The sequence below is a fragment of the Seriola dumerili genome, unplaced genomic scaffold (genome assembly GCF_002260705.1).
Source record: "Seriola dumerili isolate Sdu_G_001 unplaced genomic scaffold, Sdu_1.0 BDQW01000002.1, whole genome shotgun sequence".
Classification (NCBI taxonomy): domain Eukaryota; kingdom Metazoa; phylum Chordata; class Actinopteri; order Carangiformes; family Carangidae; genus Seriola; species Seriola dumerili.
In genome coordinates, this window is record NW_019174257.1 from 7,475,926 (window position 1) to 7,492,921 (window position 16,996).

Genomic DNA, 16,996 nt, shown 5'->3' on the forward strand with positions numbered 1-16,996 from the left:
TACAGTAATCTAAGGATTTTTCAATGATTTAGTTTTGGCAATTCTTTTGTGGATTTCAGACATTGATAAGAGAAGTTTGTAATGAATAAATGTAAAATAAAGTGATTAATTAATTTCAGGTAAATATTCAGCTTTGTTTTGAAGTCTACTGAAGAATTGTTTTTAATGCCTTGACTGGGTGGTTTTACCTAACATGCCCAGTTTTTCTTCTTCTGTTTCTAAATGATGGACATCCGATGAATGAAACACATCTGTGCCATGCTTTACTCATTCAGATAAACATGATACACAAGACCTGTGAAAAGTCCACTAGGCCTTTATGTTTTTGCTCAGCCAGCTTATTTAACATACACATGAAGAGTCAGGTTTAGATTCTTACAAGAAGTAATCTGTATAACCCTCCCAGTTTTGTTCAGACACTGACCCTGCGTCATTCAGGGTCATTCCTCTGTGACTTCCCTTGTGCGTGTGTGTGTGTGTGTGTGTGTGTGTGTGTGTGTGTGTGTGTGTGTGTGTGTGTGTGTGTGTGTGTGTGTGTGTGTGTGTGTGGCCGCGTGCCTGCGTGCGTGCGTGCGTGCGTGCGTGTGTGTGTGTGTGTGTTTGTCAGGGCTTTGTGTTTCAGCTGGGAGCTCCTGATTGTGTGACACCCGTGTGCGGCAGATGAGACGGCCTGTCAGTCAGCTGTGGCCTGGCTGCCCTTTGAAGGCCAGGCCAGGGGGCGAAGAGGTGCCGCAAATGGCCTGTGAAGTTTACATACACTGCCCACTGCTAAACAGATTAGCTCTAATGAAGTGTCTAATGCCGGGGCCGCTGGCTGACATAATCCTGCCTGGCAGCCCGGCCCCTTGGCTGCCAAAAAAGCCGCCCTCCCTCCAGCCCTCTCTTCCGCCCTCGCACGGCCTCTGCTGCCACCCAGGGCGACTCCACACGGGGAGGTGCCCACTGTTAATCATGCCGGACAGTGTGCGATCTGACATGCAAATGTAGGTCATTGCATATGTAAATGTGTGATTACGGGGCTGGCATGCCAGGACACATTAGCAAGACTGTGCTCTCAGCAGGCGGTTGTCACAGCGCTTTAGAGGCTCATGCTAACATTTGTCAAGCTACCACGCAGCGAATGAAAGCAATGCCCTCTTGTCCTCTCTCGCTCGCTCTCTCTCTCGCTTCCTGATCTATATGCCTCAAACTGTCCATCCTGCATCGTTGCACAAATTCAGGATGGACATTATTAACATAAACCATCGCACAATATGGCCACTCTTTCAATGTGACACACCTTGCAGATATTTGTGTAGGTTTGGATTTGCCATCTCTTTAATATAACTTCAAATTATTGTAAAATCTCCAGTGGAAAAATACGTTATATATAAGCTTTTAGTTTTAGTTATTACCAAAGGGCTACAGCAGTTCTTTAGAGCTTCAGTAATATTGAACAATGGGTTGTGGGGCAGAGTGTCATGCTTGCTGTCAGATTGACGCTCAGACTGCTCAGGATGATGGTGGTGTCATGCTGAAAAATGCACACACCTCGGCAGTGTTAATTGGACAGGGCATCTCATTGGCTCACACCCTTCTTTTGGCTGTCAACTTAAAAAAACTATGAAATGTTTAAATTGGTTCCTTACTCTGCCCCAGGCCCGGCCTTATTTGAAAAATCCTGTTCGGAATCACTTGATTATGAATCAGTGTTTATCAAACAAAAATAAATATTTGCTACTCTGACAGAATTTGCTGCTTTTCTCTGTTTTATATCACTTTAAATTGAATATGTTTGGTTTTAGGCCTATTGACTCGCAATTTGAAGATGTCACCTTGGGCTCTTGGAAATTTTTCTAAATTTTCTCACATTTTGTGTCAGTGGTTTCCTTCCTCTGTATTTTGGTTGGGTATAATTGTTAATTGTCCACTGAATTATAATCTCATTGTCTTCATTGGTAGAGAGTAGACAGCTGAGGGAATCCTGTATAGCCTCCGGTCTGATCATGGTAACTCTGTCAAACTGTGAAATACAAGTGGAGCGCACAAGTGTGATGACACTCCCTTCTTGTGTGTTTTAGTGGTTAGGAGATTAATTTTTGACCTTCTCCCCCTCTTCGTATTCCTTCCGTCTGTCCTAAGTCTCTTGCCCCTGAGCTGCTCCCACAGCTACACTGGCAGAAGCGCTGGTGACATGTGGCATTCTGATATCTGTCACCTTCTGTTTGCTCCCGCCAACGCCTTGTACAAGTTTACCAAAAGGCTGGAAAGGTCATGCAGCCTGCTCTGTGCTTTTTTTCACACATCATATCCAAGGGGCTCATTCTGGTTTATTTTTGAGTGTTTTTTTTTTTTTTTTTGGACGGTGAGTGTTTCAGCTTGCTCAGCCAATCCTGTGGCGAGGAATCTTGTAGTCTGTGGTCTAATGCCAGACGGTCAGTGATATAACTTGGCGTACTAGAAAGCAAGAAGACTCTGGATTCCTGTGAACTTAAAACCAAGTCACTGCTCCTTGATTACTTCAGGGACGTCAGTGTGCCATATGAGCCACAGAGTGTCACCCATTAAGCCAGTGGTAATTATTAGCCTGCCTAGCAGATGTAAGGTATAGGGTTTAATTAATTACATAGGAACATTGTCATTCCAGATATAAAAGTAAATTTGATTAAAAAAAAAAAAAAGATTCCTAACTAGTAATCAAAAGTTAATGTCTGGTGGCAGCATGGCAGCCACCTCCAAAAGACACTGCCAGGCCCTGCGTGATGCCGTTCTACTCCATGTAAAAAGTTAGATCAGGTAAATTGTTGACTCACTTCTTGTAAGTTTACACTTGAATTGATTAGGAAAAACATTTGCAAACCTCTAGGTGTTTTTTGGTTAGCTATGTAAATAACAGAAAATAAGTATTTTCCTCCATGAGCTTTTAGTGAGGTGATGTGGTGCTGCAGTTAAATCTGTACACATTCCTCAAGACCTTTCACAGCGTGACACATCAGCCTAATGCCAGTCAAATCATCAGAAGCCTAGAGCAGCCTCTCAGCAAAACAAACTACAGAAGCTAGGCCTCACCACAGTTTCACCCACACCCTTCAGCCCTCACCCTTTGGCTCTTTCAGTAATGTGGAGCAGTTGCACTTCAATGGCAAAAACGTGGTTAGCACAAAATGTCTGTAAATTATTTGTTTTTTGTTTCTATCCTGCGTGTGCATATGCAGTTTGAACATGTGTGTGTGTGTAGATGTTTATAGAATTGTTGTTTTTTTTTCTTTCAGAAACCACTGCAGCCAGATATGGGCCACAATTCACTGGCTAACTTCCAGATTGAGAAGAAGATTGGTCGTGGGCAGTTCAGTGAGGTGTACCGGGCGAGGTACCTGCTAGACAACACATCAGTGGCCCTGAAGAAAGTTCAAGTAAGGCGCAGGAAATGAGTCACTTTGAATACTAAGTGCATCCAGCGTTTTCAGCGGAAGTGAAATGTCAAACTATTCTTGTGTCTAATGATTTTTTATCATCATGAATGGATAACAAAAACCTCAGTCTGTCACAAGGCCAACACAAACAATTACAGGCAATTTAGCTCAGGGAAATGTATCTCATGTGCAGACAGGATGGTAAATGGTAAATGTACTTGTACTTATATAGCGCTTTTCTAGTCTTACTGACCACTCAAAGCGCTTTACAATACTTGCCACATTCACCCATTCACTCACACATTCATACATCAAACTTATACACTGACATCAGGGGCAATGTGGAGTTCAGTATCTTTCCCAAGAATACTTCGACATGCGGCCTGGAGAAGCCGGGGATTGAACCACCACCGACCTTCTAATTAGTGGACGAACTGCTCTACCTCCTGAGCCACAGCTGGCCGGATGATAATAATGATCGGATAATCTGCTGTAGCATAAAGAAAGCATCATGAGTCTGAAATAAACTATGTGTCAGTATGCTGAAAAATTAAAGAAAAGAGTAAGAGATTTATATTTTTTGTCAGTTTTTTTAAATTAAAGATTGCTAATTGTTATTAACCACTCTGATAATGAGGACCGCCACCACAGAACTACCACACGCAAGCACTTAAAATATGCATTAATTGTATTTTTTGTTGTGTGATTAAGTGCAGTATGCCTGTGAATAGGCTAATTTCCATTCACAGTGTGACTGCAGTTCTCATGGTGAATGTGTACATGCAATATTCACTGACTTATACACACATACACAAAACTAGGAGTGTATGCTGCTCCAGTTGAGTTTGTATCCACATACACACACCCCACACACAGCTTACACAGTGATATGTGCGTGTTACTCAGATGTGAAACACCTGTAGTCACTCCAACGCCACCCTCTAGATAACAGCAACCATGTTTTCTGTTAAGTGTTTTTTTTCCTGTTTTCTCTACATCTCTCCATCTTCCCATTTCTTGAATATGTCATAACACCCCTCTCTGTCCTCTCTCTTTCTTTCTCTCTCTCTCTCCCCCCTTTTGATCTCTTGATAGATATTCGACTTGATGGATGCCAAAGCTCGGCAAGATTGCATCAAAGAGATAGATCTCCTTAAGGTAAAGAACCAGAGAAGAGTGAGACGGCGTCATGCGCTGTGCTCTGTTCTCTTAAGGTGCCTCAGCTGAGACCTTCCACCACAGGAAAACAATTGATCTGCACCAGACAGCTTGGATTTGTGTGTTGTGTGTATGTGGGCACATGCACGGGTGTGCATGCTGCCTTGCATGGTTATGAATGCGGAAGGGTGTTTGTGTATTTGTGAACACAAGTAAAAAAAGTGAATGAATACGTGTGTGTGACTGTACAGTACGTGTGTATTGTGCAGGAGTGTTACATCCCCCCAGGCTCACATTGACTCTTTTTTTATGCCAAAAGTATCGTTTTTTTAATCTTTTTGTAATGTTTAAAGCTGGGCAACAGAGCATCAGCATGGAAATTTAGCAGCCTCCCTCATGTGTCTCTTGATGTTTTACCTCCTCCCTTTCCTCATTCTTTTTTTACTTTTTTATTTTCCAATGAAGTGGTTTCATTTATCAAACTACCTTAAACGTGTGTCAGCCGGGCTGCTCTCAAATACTAACGAACAACTAATGACAGCTTCAATATTTCCCCCTGTCTGCAAAATTGTAGATATGTGTCAAAGTTGTGTGTGTTTGCGGTTTGATTGTGTGCATTCATGCATCCCTGGTAGTGTTCCCCTCCATATATGCGGCCTCTCTGTGTGCGTGTGTGTGCACTGCAGGCAGTTTGTGCACATATGCACGCTCACACGTACACATTAGGGAGAACAAGAAAACAAAACCAATTAATTTGTGCCACTCAAACACTTCAGTAAAGCTCCTGGGGCTCTTTGGGCCAATCAAAGACAACAATACTCAGATGCAGGCGAGACCCTGTAGAGAGCTGTAATCTGAGTAGCAGATCATTGACTTGATGGCACGAGACAGCAGAGTTCCCCTGGGTCCATATCTCTGACCTCCTAAGAGGGGTCAGGGTAGGGTTAAATGTCACACTCTGCCAGGTGACAACATTTCTCATTTCCTTTATGCATCTCTTATGTTTCCATTTTTCATCTCTCACTATATGGATCCTCTTCCTCCATACCTTTCTTTTGTGTCCTTCCCTTCTGCTTGTACCTATCTCTTCTTTCTATACCTTATTTGCCCAGTTGCTATGTAGCTCCATCCATCCCTTTTCTTTTCCCTCTCCTTGTTTTTCCCCCCTCAGAGCTTTTAGTTCCCTTCTTTTCATCCTGTAAACTGATTGCTAGTGAACATGGAAGTTATGCCTGGCCCTGTGCTACCCAGCCAGCCTAATAATAAAGGGCTATGAGAGAGAGACAGTCCTTCTGCCTTATCCCCACTAGACAGGCCAACAGGAGACACAGCCAAATCAGAATAATGAGAGGCACACTGGCATGGACCGACTGGAATGACACACATACATGTGCATGGACACACACACACACGCACACCCACACACACACACACACACACACACACACACACACACACACACACACACACACACACACACAGTGTCATGGCCTTTCAACAGTCGGCCTATTTGTTTGTTTGTCTGTCTGTGTTTATGTCTGCTCATTCATCTGTATTTTCCTCTTCTGGCATGATGATTTCAACTTGAGAATCTCACTTCTCACTCGGTCCTTTTGTCTAAATCTGCACTGATAGGAATGTTGGTTGCAGAAATAGCCTGCTCCCTGCCAATCTGCTAGTTTCACCATTCTTGAAATCCCATAGCTGTGTATTCCTCTCGCTTGTGGTTACTATCAAGACTGGATTGTATTCTGAAGACTAATGATCTGCCCTAATTAGCAGTGAAGAGCTGTAATGATGTCTGTGTGCTTGCTTCTCTGTGTTTTGTGTTATGTGTTGTGCAGAAATGTGTGGTGCGTGTGTGTCTGCGTGCATGTCTGGGTTCTGCATCTGATTAGATTATACCAGCGGTTTACTGACAAGACAGAGGACTGGCAGCAACCAGCTTCATTTAACCTGATACACACACTATAAATTCACAATCTTTAGGTCTGTTCATGAGCAATATACTTCTTTTGCAAGTTTAATATATATTTAGTTTCTCTTCCAATTGACAAACAACCCCAAATTACGAATCTACTCATTTTCTTACTCAGTGCATTGAAAAGTATGAATATGTCATGCAACACAAGGCATTCATTTCTGCTGGTGATGGGCATCGGAAGCTGATTTTACTGCATCTTCCTCAGTTTTCAGCCATTGTTCCCATTTCTTCAGCTGCTTTATCATTACACTATAAACTAATTTATTATCCTGGTTAAATTTGTGTCATCAGATTGAATTAGTCAGTGTGTTGTTCTTCCTTGCAACACATCACCAGCTCACCAAATACACCACATAGTCTTGCATGACTAAGTGATTACACACACTGGTGGGTATCAGCCAGCATGTGTAATTACATAATCAAGCAAGACTCTATGTGATATTTCCCAATGAGTGATTGTTGTATTGCAGTAGGCTCCCATCCATCATTTACATAAACATCTGCATGTGAACATATCTCTTCATTTCTCTGTATCCTCCGCCTGAGGTTCAAGTTGTGGAAGTGGAGTGGGTTGGGATGGGTGGAGGAGGGGACTTGTCATCACTCCCTGGCTGTGCTACAGTGTGGAGCCGTGTAGAACTGCCACTCTCAGCCAAAAATACATTTGGCAAGAGAGGGCAAGGCAGGGTGAAGGAAAGATGGAGACATGAGAAAGGGAAAGAGAGAACGAATGAAAAAGAGGATTGTGGAGGGATGCAGAGATGGAGTGGAGAGTGTAGTGTAGCGTAGTGTACTGTACTGTGCTCTCCTTTTCCCTCTTCTCTGCATCATCCAGAGCATGAACATTTCTTTAATCACAGCAGAGAAAGCAGAGCGGAGCCGAGTGGAGGACGCCTGTCACACTGCTCCGTCTGCTTGCATCACAGCCCCCCCCCAACATCGCCACGCCACACAGCTCCATGTCTCCAGCTCTCCACATATCACTATTTCTCTGCCTTTTCCCTCCCCCCTTTCTCTAACTCTGTTCACCTTATCCCTCTCCTGCTCTTTTTTTCCCCTTCTCACCTTTGTTCTCTTTCCCTACCTATTCACCCTGCCCTGTCTCCATCATTCCTTTTACTTGTCTGTGTCACTGTGTCATTTGTTTCTTTCCCTTCATTGCGCCTCCCTCCCTCCCCCTTTTCTCTTGTTGCTCTGGATGGATAGAGACTTTTTGCTTACTACAGGGAATGCTGTTCCTGCCTTATTGACCAGCCAACAGGAAGGAATCTCAGCCAAAGATGAGCCTGGGATGCTTGTTTTTCTGACTGCCAGTCATGTCAGACTGTCAGGCGTGTGTGTGCGTGCGTGTGGGTGTGTTTGTCTCACACATGGGTTGTTGTCATCACAGACAGAGGGGTTGTTGTGACATGTCACCCAGCTTTGTCACACTTGAGGACAAAACCGTCTCATTAGGTCCACACTTACCAAATATGGATGGCAAATATGGATTCAACTGTTTTATTTTAATTGGTGGTGAAAGTATATTTGATGGCAGAACTCATGACATTAATTTTGTTATTTATCAGCTGGTAGGTTTTTTTGATATAGATTGTATATCTATAGTCTATAGCTTCCACAAGGAAGGATTTTCACTCTTGGGTTAGGTAGCGTGACCAAGGATACTCTTAATTTGACAAGTGTCACCAACATGTCTTGTGCTTTTTCTTTATCTCTCATATATTCTTTTCTCCCACAGCAATTGAACCACCCCAATGTGATAAAGTACCATGCATCTTTTATTGAGGACAATGAGCTAAACATAGTCCTGGAGTTAGCGGATGCTGGGGACCTCTCACGAATGATCAAGGTAAGGAATTCAGCACAACAGCTGCCCTGCTAGCTCACTCTCTTGTTCAAGCAGCCCAAAGAGCTGTTGATTTGTTTGTGTGGTTATGAAAAACTTTGAGTAACACTCAACCAAAACAGGCTTTAAGGACACAGATGAAAAAAATGAAAATATACCATAATTTGGCTTATCAGATTTTATTCTACTATAAGGGGAAATTCTGGGGCCAACTTTGGTTTTACAGATTGTATGTGCAGTTGTAAAAATTTTAAAACTTTGAGCATAAATGAAAGTGCAAATTATTAACAAGACCCTAATTATTTTTGTGGAAATGAATTTGTTTGTGATCTATGCAAATGTACTTCCTTACTTACCCTGTCTTAACACCACTTCACTTTAATACTCAACATGTTCACACCCAGTCAGCAATCAGATTTAGTGATCACAAAAAATGTAGTCTCCTGGATTGGCAATAGTCCACCCAATTTAAAATACTTTAATATGATGTTGAATAATTAGATAACTGATTTTAATACATGACAACCATATCTGACAAATATGCTGGCAGGTCTAACATCCTGTCTCACACTTATTATCAGAAAGTAATGCTATTATGGAAGCAACAAGCTGCTGACGTGGCCTTTTGTAACTGAAGGAATGGTGGCAGGGGGTCTGTGGTTTGTGGTTGTTGCAGGATTTTGACTACCTGGACACTGAGTCAGTCTGAATCATCCATTCCGCAATGAAACCAAAAACCCAATAATATAAGGCCTCCTGCAACCTTCTTTAATCCCAGTACTCTGTGGTGAAGTGCCTTGACTGTGAAAGGGAAGTTGTTAAAAATCAAACTATGATTAATTATCATAAAGCTCCAGCATGTGTTGTATGTGAACAAATACTGAGCATAACTTATCTGGCTTTAATCTTAAATTGTCCTCATATCTTTTACATATTAAATCTTGAGGTGTCATTTGCCGTAACATTTTAATGAGAGATTTGGTAAAACATGAGGTTTTAATAGTTTTTTTCCCAGATGTACATTGTCATTTTTCCCCAAATACTGGCCACATGTCTGGGAAAATATCTGCCCACCAATTCATCTTGGCTAGAGCTTCCCCAGAAATGCGATGTAGTAATTTCAATGGTTCTAACCAGTAAAATCAACATTCAAACTGAATGTAGATTATAACTACTTAACTATAAGCATGTGTATAGTGGAATAAAGCGCATAATGTGTAGCTTTGAACCACATAGGTGTGTCAAGTTGATCTCAGTCTATTAGGTTTTTACTGCTGGGATGTTGTTGTTGAAATTGGAGCAGCAGAAGGAAGAGGGTTGGAAGCGATTACATCCCAGGCTCACCCTGTTATTCGTTTTTGAGTTAGACCAAATCCTGAGTTATTATAAAAACCTGCCAGTATAGCAAATTAGTGGTGTGCATGTAAAAAGCCTGGTCTTCTCCCATGCATAAATGATGCCGCAGCATTGAATCGGCACAGCTCGACAAGCTGTTTGCAGTCATACTCAGCAGCTCCACATTCGCATAGTTCAACACAGCAAATTAGGAGAGGCGAGGATTAGCGGTACAAGAGAGTGAACATGGCAGGCTCGGCACACACACATACACACACTGATATATATCCTGTACAGATACACACACGTACACACACTGAATACATACATATGCCATACTGGGTAAGCAATGAATGTGCAGACACAACCATGGAAACACACTCTCACACATGTTCACAGAAACACTTTACAGAGATGTAACATGGCAGCCCGAAGAGGTAAGATAACAAACCACAGAGCATCACTGCTATCTTAGCTAAGCTACCGAGGATGCTGGGAGCATTCAGAATGTGTCTCCTCCTTATGGCTGCTGACAACACACACTCACACATACACGTATGTACACGCCTCTCCTCTACACCATTTGTCTCCCGCACACTTTTAAATGATTTGCTTTTCTAATGTAACAGTGGCAGTCCAGAGGTGCATGCCAGGGCTTAGCCCCCACTTCTTCGACTGTAATGTGAAGTAAACACATTCGTACAGTGTTCCATATGTAAAACAGAACGCCCCCCCGATGCATGAATTTAACATTTTTTATTCTTTTTGATTTTTCCTCTTCCATGCAGCTCTCTCCTCCTTTCTCTCTTCCTCCCTCATTCTCTATTACTCTCTCTCTGACCATCTCAGAATTCAAATGAAATCAAATGGTCCTTGATTTGCATGCACTTACAGAATATTGCATGTGCAGTGTTTGCTGTTAAAGGCATGGAGAAGAGGGTGGTGGTGGTGTTGGTGGGCGTCTATGTGCTCCCCCATTGACATCAAACAGTCCTCTGATATGGAAATGGGAGGGCAAGGGAAGAATGGCTCCTCACTGACGCTTTGTTTGGATGTAGGCCAAGGTCTATCCCTCCCTTTCTCCCTCTCTGCATCTATCTCTATCGCTCTTTCTCTCACACCTTTCTTCATTTTCTGTACCTCTTACCTACAATGTTTCCTTTACTTCATTCCTTTTCTCCATTATTTGCTCTCACCCCATCCATCTCCCTCTCTGTCTTTGTTTTCTCTCATTCTCTCTCCCTTGTTCTTTCTCACATTGTTTAGTAGGCTCATGGACCAGAATTTGTAGCAGTCCTGTCCTCTCTCCTCCTTGACCCCTGACCTCACTGGAGACAATGGGTTATTCTGTTTTTCTGGCAAATAAACCTACTATTCCTACTACTATATACCCAACCTTAATGTAGTGCAGTAAATATTGCAGCCTCATTATGAGAACACCCTGGAGAGAGGTAGGATAGGTTGGAACAGCAAAAGAGGAAAGGAGATTCCACACAAGGACTCTGCATATCTTCCAGCACACACAATCACACACATACTTTCTCAAAATGATAGTTGTAGCAACAGTAGTTGTAGTGTCACAAATCTTAAAAATACATGCATACACACATACATAGACAGTTACCCTGTAGTATACCATCAATACTGTATATTAAATTATTGTCAGTGAAGTAAATAACTTGATTAATATTGCAGCACTTGTTGATTTCATAAGTCTGATTTATATAGCTACCTTCTTGTTGATACCCTAGAAATGTTCACTTACTGTGCTGTTGGTTTTATTAAGTTTTTCTAGGTAAGAGTCTTTGCTAAATGCTTAAATTGTAATTGCCATGTGAAGGACTCTCATACAAGCTGGTGAAAGTCGAGGCTTTTCTTTCCTGCAAATGGACCCATGAGCACATCCCATAAAATTCTCCTGGTAGCCATATTTCTTACATCTACTTAGTCTTACACACCGCCATTTGAGGAGGAGTTCCTATCATCAGTTGTTGATGTTAGTCATGGTGGATCAATAAGCCATTATGTCTAAGCTGAGGCTCTGTCATCACTGTGGCTTTTCTGGAGAGGGACCAGAGTCTTGATGATCCAGAACAACTCACTCAGCCCTCCAAAATAAATAAATAAATAAATAAATAAACTGAAAAACAACTGGAACCACTGTGCCACTGAAAGCTGTACTTAACAAAAGAGCTGTGTGCCAGATGGGAGAGTTTTGGAAGGTACCACAAATTTCTTCTCTCTGTTCCTGAGAGTGCATGTGCTTTTCATTGTAGCCCATAGAGAAAATGAGATGGAGCTTGGTTAGGCAAGGGACCGACCAAGAGGCGAGTGGTCTGGGTTGCATTAAGAGTGGAGTCACAGAACTAGGGACTGAAGCCGGGGATGGATGCTTTATAAACACACGCAGACATAAACACTTTGCTACCATCTTAAAATTGTATTCCGTGCCACACAAGACCTTTTCCCATCCCTATTAAAATATTTTATGTGTTCCTTCTTTCAGGTATGCTAATGCTACTTTAATTTTCTGTGTGTGTTCCTGTGTCCCTGTGTACATGTGTGTGTGCTTGCATTTACTTTACAGCACTTTAAGAAGCAGAGGAGGCTTATCCCAGAGAGAACAGTGTGGAAGTACTTTGTCCAACTCTGCAGTGCGCTCGAACATATGCACTCCCGAAGAGTCATGCACAGAGGTAGTATTAATGCACACACACTGTACATAAACATACACCAACAGGCATATTAATACATAGATGGAATTGGCTTGTTTATTGTAAGTATAAGAAAATGTAGCTATAGAATATATAGAATCTTTTAAATCTGGACCAGTTTGTTCTTCTAAATTGAGCCACCATGAATGGTCTGAGATAGTTTTAGAGAAGTACTGGATGATGGAAACAAGTTGGAGAAACTTGTACAAATGCTGCAACTGCTCACATCTGTTCTAACGTGGTTAATTTCTCAAAGCGTTTGTCCAATTAAGGACTCTTAAATTATCACACGAAAATACACTGTGCATTGTATTTCTTTAAAAAAAAAAATCACTGAACCGTGAACCAACCCCAACAAAAATGATCATACATGTTCAAAAGTATTGCTGTGCGTTGATCTTTTTTCAGCACGAGGGTGATAAGAATTTTCCTGCCACTTTTCTGGGACTGGTCCCATTGTCTAGTGGGTGCTGGGCCTTAAACAGGAGAACAAAAACTGAGGGGAACAAGTTGTTTGGTGTGATGGATTATCTGTCTCCCATAATTTAAGTCTCTGTGTGTTAATTTTTAATAGCATAATAAATTGAACTGAAACCAGTTGATGTCTGTTAAGAGGGAAATTAAATTCAAGAAGTTGCAGTATATTTGTTTGCCGTTATTAAGATAATACACAACTCCTACTTAACAGAGTAAACCATGCAATACTTAGTGTGGTCCAGAAAATGAAAATGAGTGAAAACGGAACATTAAATCAGTATTTCACTATGGATTTTCTTTAGTGTGAAGGCTCTTGTTGCATATGACAGAAGGCTTAAGTGTAGGTGCTAAACAACACATAGACCAGAGAACACAGTGTTTATGGCCCCACATGCTTTCAATAGGGCCCAGTCAAATCAAGTCCTGGATTCATGTACATAGGCTGCTGCACTCACATACACATCTACAGGTGATGTACTTCCGTTGGACTGACTCTGATTAGGGCACAGGGACACTAATGAACCCTGAGCTCTGCGTTTTAACGACCACTTAACAGAGACCGCCTATTCAAAAGCCGCTTACAATTATACGGGAGCAGTAAATTTCAAAGGCTGATGCGGGTCACATTAACGTTACTTACTTACTAGAAAAAGCAACACAAATGGTTTTCTAATGCCCACATTAACTGAAATGAATATTTTCAATAATAGACAATATGTCTGTAATGCTCTCAGTTTTCTGGGCAAAGAGGACATGCAGTCTTTTGTTTATCATCATACATTCCTACCACAGGTTGCTTCTTAATTTCTATGTTACTCATATAGCATTCATATTAACTATTGAAACAGTGAGTCTGAGTTAAATTCAACCAGTTCATAAATACCCTCTCCTCTCTTTTTCACTTTTTCTGACTCCTCTCTACATTTTTTCATCTCCAGATATCAAGCCAGCCAATGTATTCATCACAGCCACAGGAGTAGTGAAACTAGGAGACTTGGGACTGGGACGATTCTTCAGCTCCAAAACAACCGCCGCTCATTCGCTAGGTAATTTACAAGTCTACGACACACACACACACACACACACACACACACACACACACACACACACAGTGGCCCCCAGTAATCACCCAATGTTGGATGTGTTTCATTAGGCATGTTGAGCCCAGAGCCATGTGTCATGTAGTCATGCTGCCTGGCCACGGCTGTGCCCAGCCTCTTCATAGGCCACTTAGCCACTTCCTGTTGCCTTGACCTTTAACCCTAACACAGATGAAAACTGGGCAGAGTCGGTCGAAACACAGCTCTGATTGTGACTGTGTGCCATAAAACAAGCAAGCCAACTTTACAATCAGGGTTATTGTTGGCATTGATGGGTGTGTTTGTCACTTGTAGGAAATAAAATCATATAACACTCTTTTTTTCATTTCATTTCAAAAATAGTGAGAATTGTGGCCCAGAATTGCCACAATAATTGAGATGAACAAAAAAAAAGTGTGCTAAACTTGAGACTGTATGAATTGACAAATGGAATGGTTCCACATGTTCATTCTTTATTCTTTAATGCCAAGGGTGTTTTAATGACCATGGGAATTACTTTGTAAATCTTTAGGAGTCAAGCCGGTAACCTCAAGAACATAGTGAAATAACATTTCAATAATTCTGGATTTCAAAAAGAATAGATAGAGACATTTCTAGCACTTCAAGCTTTGTCTTGTCAGTAAAAAAAACTGTAGCTTATGTCACTTTTCAAGAGGCACTGGTTTTAACACAAATACATACACTCACATACACACATCTACCTCACTTCAAGGGTGTCGTAGTGTTTAAAACACAAGCTCACCTCTTAACAATTTGTTAACAGTCTGTACCTACCAGCCCTTCCCATTGTGCTGTATTTCCTGCACCTTTTTGGTGATTAACATAATGGAGCATATGCTGCAAAGTCATGTAAGAGTCAGAGCATGATGGATATTTTCTTATGAACTGGAAGTGAGAAATGAATCAAAAAACACTAAAACTTAAAATTCTAATATTTGTTATCATTAAATGGTGTCTTCTGTCCTTTGTAATTTACTGTTCAAGACATTAAATTAAGACATTGTTGAAGGTGTAATCTTTAAGCCACCACCATGTCTTGAGAACGAGGACAGCATATCCTGAAGACTGTTCTTGATAGCAGTGTCAGTGAAAAATGTCAACACACAAGCAGAGTATTATCACTGAGTACCTGTTAAGTCTAAAAGAAACATGCTTCTGGACTGTAGAATTGTAAAATAAATTCTGCCTAAGGTAAATAAAGACAACAAAAATTATTGCAAGAACTGGGTAACTGTCATTGGTAAGAAAAACTTTCTGTTCAATCTAACAAGTCATTTCCCTCATTTCTAATTTGGTTGAACTTTAGCAACAGCACAAACACAGAATCAAGCAGGGATTTCTTGTTGCCTGCTGTATGTTAACTAATTTTATCTTAATAACACAGTACAAATTACATAATGATAAAATTAATAGTTTTGAAATTAATATCTTAATTTCACTAGCAATGTACTAAGCAGTTGAATGTCTAGTATTATACAATAAAATGTGGTCACTACAGATCATTGTGGTGGAGGTAGTTACACTGGTTTCTACTTATTGAGCCTATTGAGTTAAGCAAATGTGCTATCCAACATCCCATTTGCAAGTTTAGCTGCTTCATAGATTGGAAAATGTAAAAAAAAAAAAGAAAAAAAAAAAGACAAATATAAATGCTGTCATTCGCACTGTCTCACTTCCCTATATCAAGCTGTTATTACCACAAACAGCACGCTATTCTCCACCCCTGTACAGCAGCCGCCCAGCCTTTGAGAAAGTGTGAATCACATGATCAGGTCAACAGAAGCCCTATCAACTAAGCAGCCTGCATTGCAAGCAGAGCAGGGTGAGAGCGTCTGTGATTGCTCATTAAACGTTGAGTCCACAGCACCCTCTTTAGGCTGACAGAGGATAGGCAGCCCCACAAGCAGAGGGGTCAACTGGGATACGCCAGTCATTAACCCAAAGCAATCAAAACTGCTCTGTTTATCTACACAGATCACAGTGTAATATTTCTTCCAGCACAGAGTGAATACTTGTCATGTGTATTCTCTTTTTGCATAGATACATTTGATTTAAGAACAATTACATTCACCGTGAGATCATAAGCACAAATAAGCATGTTGTGTAAGCATATGAAATATTTTTGAATTTTTTAAAGATCCATTTTATTTGTGCTTATGAGAACACAGTACTTTATATCCTTTTAAGAATATTATAACTGTATCAGGATGTCGGTAGAATGTTTTCACTAGAGGATCTTGTACTGTAGAAAGTGATGATGTCCCCAGGTTAGCATGACCTGTCGACAAGGGATTCAGAGTGCGTCATTCTTCCACCCTCTGTCACTGCCTTTCCCCTTGACATTTCATGCGGTTTGTTTCAAACAGCAGATCTCCTCTCTTTATTTCTTTGTCACCTCTCCTTCTTTCCTGCTGCTGTTTCTCTATCTTGCTCATCCTCACTTCCCCTTCCCTCTGTCCCTCCCTCTGGTGTCTTGACTTTTAGCCAGAGAGAAAGAGAGAGAGAGAGAGAGACAGAGAGAGAGAGAGAGAGAGAGAGACAGAGAGAGAGAATAGAAGATGGCACACACAGTGAGAAGAGAAGGAGGAGAAAGCAATATGTCAGATAAAGAAAGGAGCATAAGAAATAGAAGAATGGGTGACAAAGAAACAGAAAAAGAAAGGCAGAGTGTGCCAGGTGCGAGAGAAGAGAATGTGACAGAGTGACATAAAAAAAGAGGAGAAAAAAAGAAAGCGAAGAGAAAGAAAAAAGTTCGGAGGAGCAGAGTAAGAGGAGAGAATATGACAATGTGACAGAAAAAATGGAGGAGAAAAAGGAAAGCAAGAGTGAGAGAGAGAGGGATAGAAAGAAATATGAGGAAGAGCTCTGTATGTATATGCATGTGTGTGCGCGCGTGTGTGCTCGCACGTCCAATCGCGTGCCAGCCTGGGTCTGTAATGAGGCGAGCCACCCAGCTGAACAGAAGAGCAGGGTGGTGGAGCTGAGATGGA

The 16,996-nt window shown here is 41.4% G+C and overlaps 1 protein-coding gene across 1 annotated transcript in view; it reads left to right on the forward strand.

The window, feature by feature from the left end:
* Positions 1–16,996, forward strand: part of LOC111229918 (serine/threonine-protein kinase Nek7) — a 62,342-nt gene that overhangs the window by 25,736 nt on the left and 19,610 nt on the right. Inside the window, exons 3-7 of the mRNA XM_022756469.1 lie at positions 3,252–3,392; positions 4,488–4,550; positions 8,273–8,383; positions 12,303–12,411; positions 13,845–13,952. Coding sequence (XP_022612190.1) covers positions 3,252–3,392; positions 4,488–4,550; positions 8,273–8,383; positions 12,303–12,411; positions 13,845–13,952 — 532 coding nt within the window. The remainder of the gene's footprint in view (positions 1–3,251; positions 3,393–4,487; positions 4,551–8,272; positions 8,384–12,302; positions 12,412–13,844; positions 13,953–16,996) is intronic.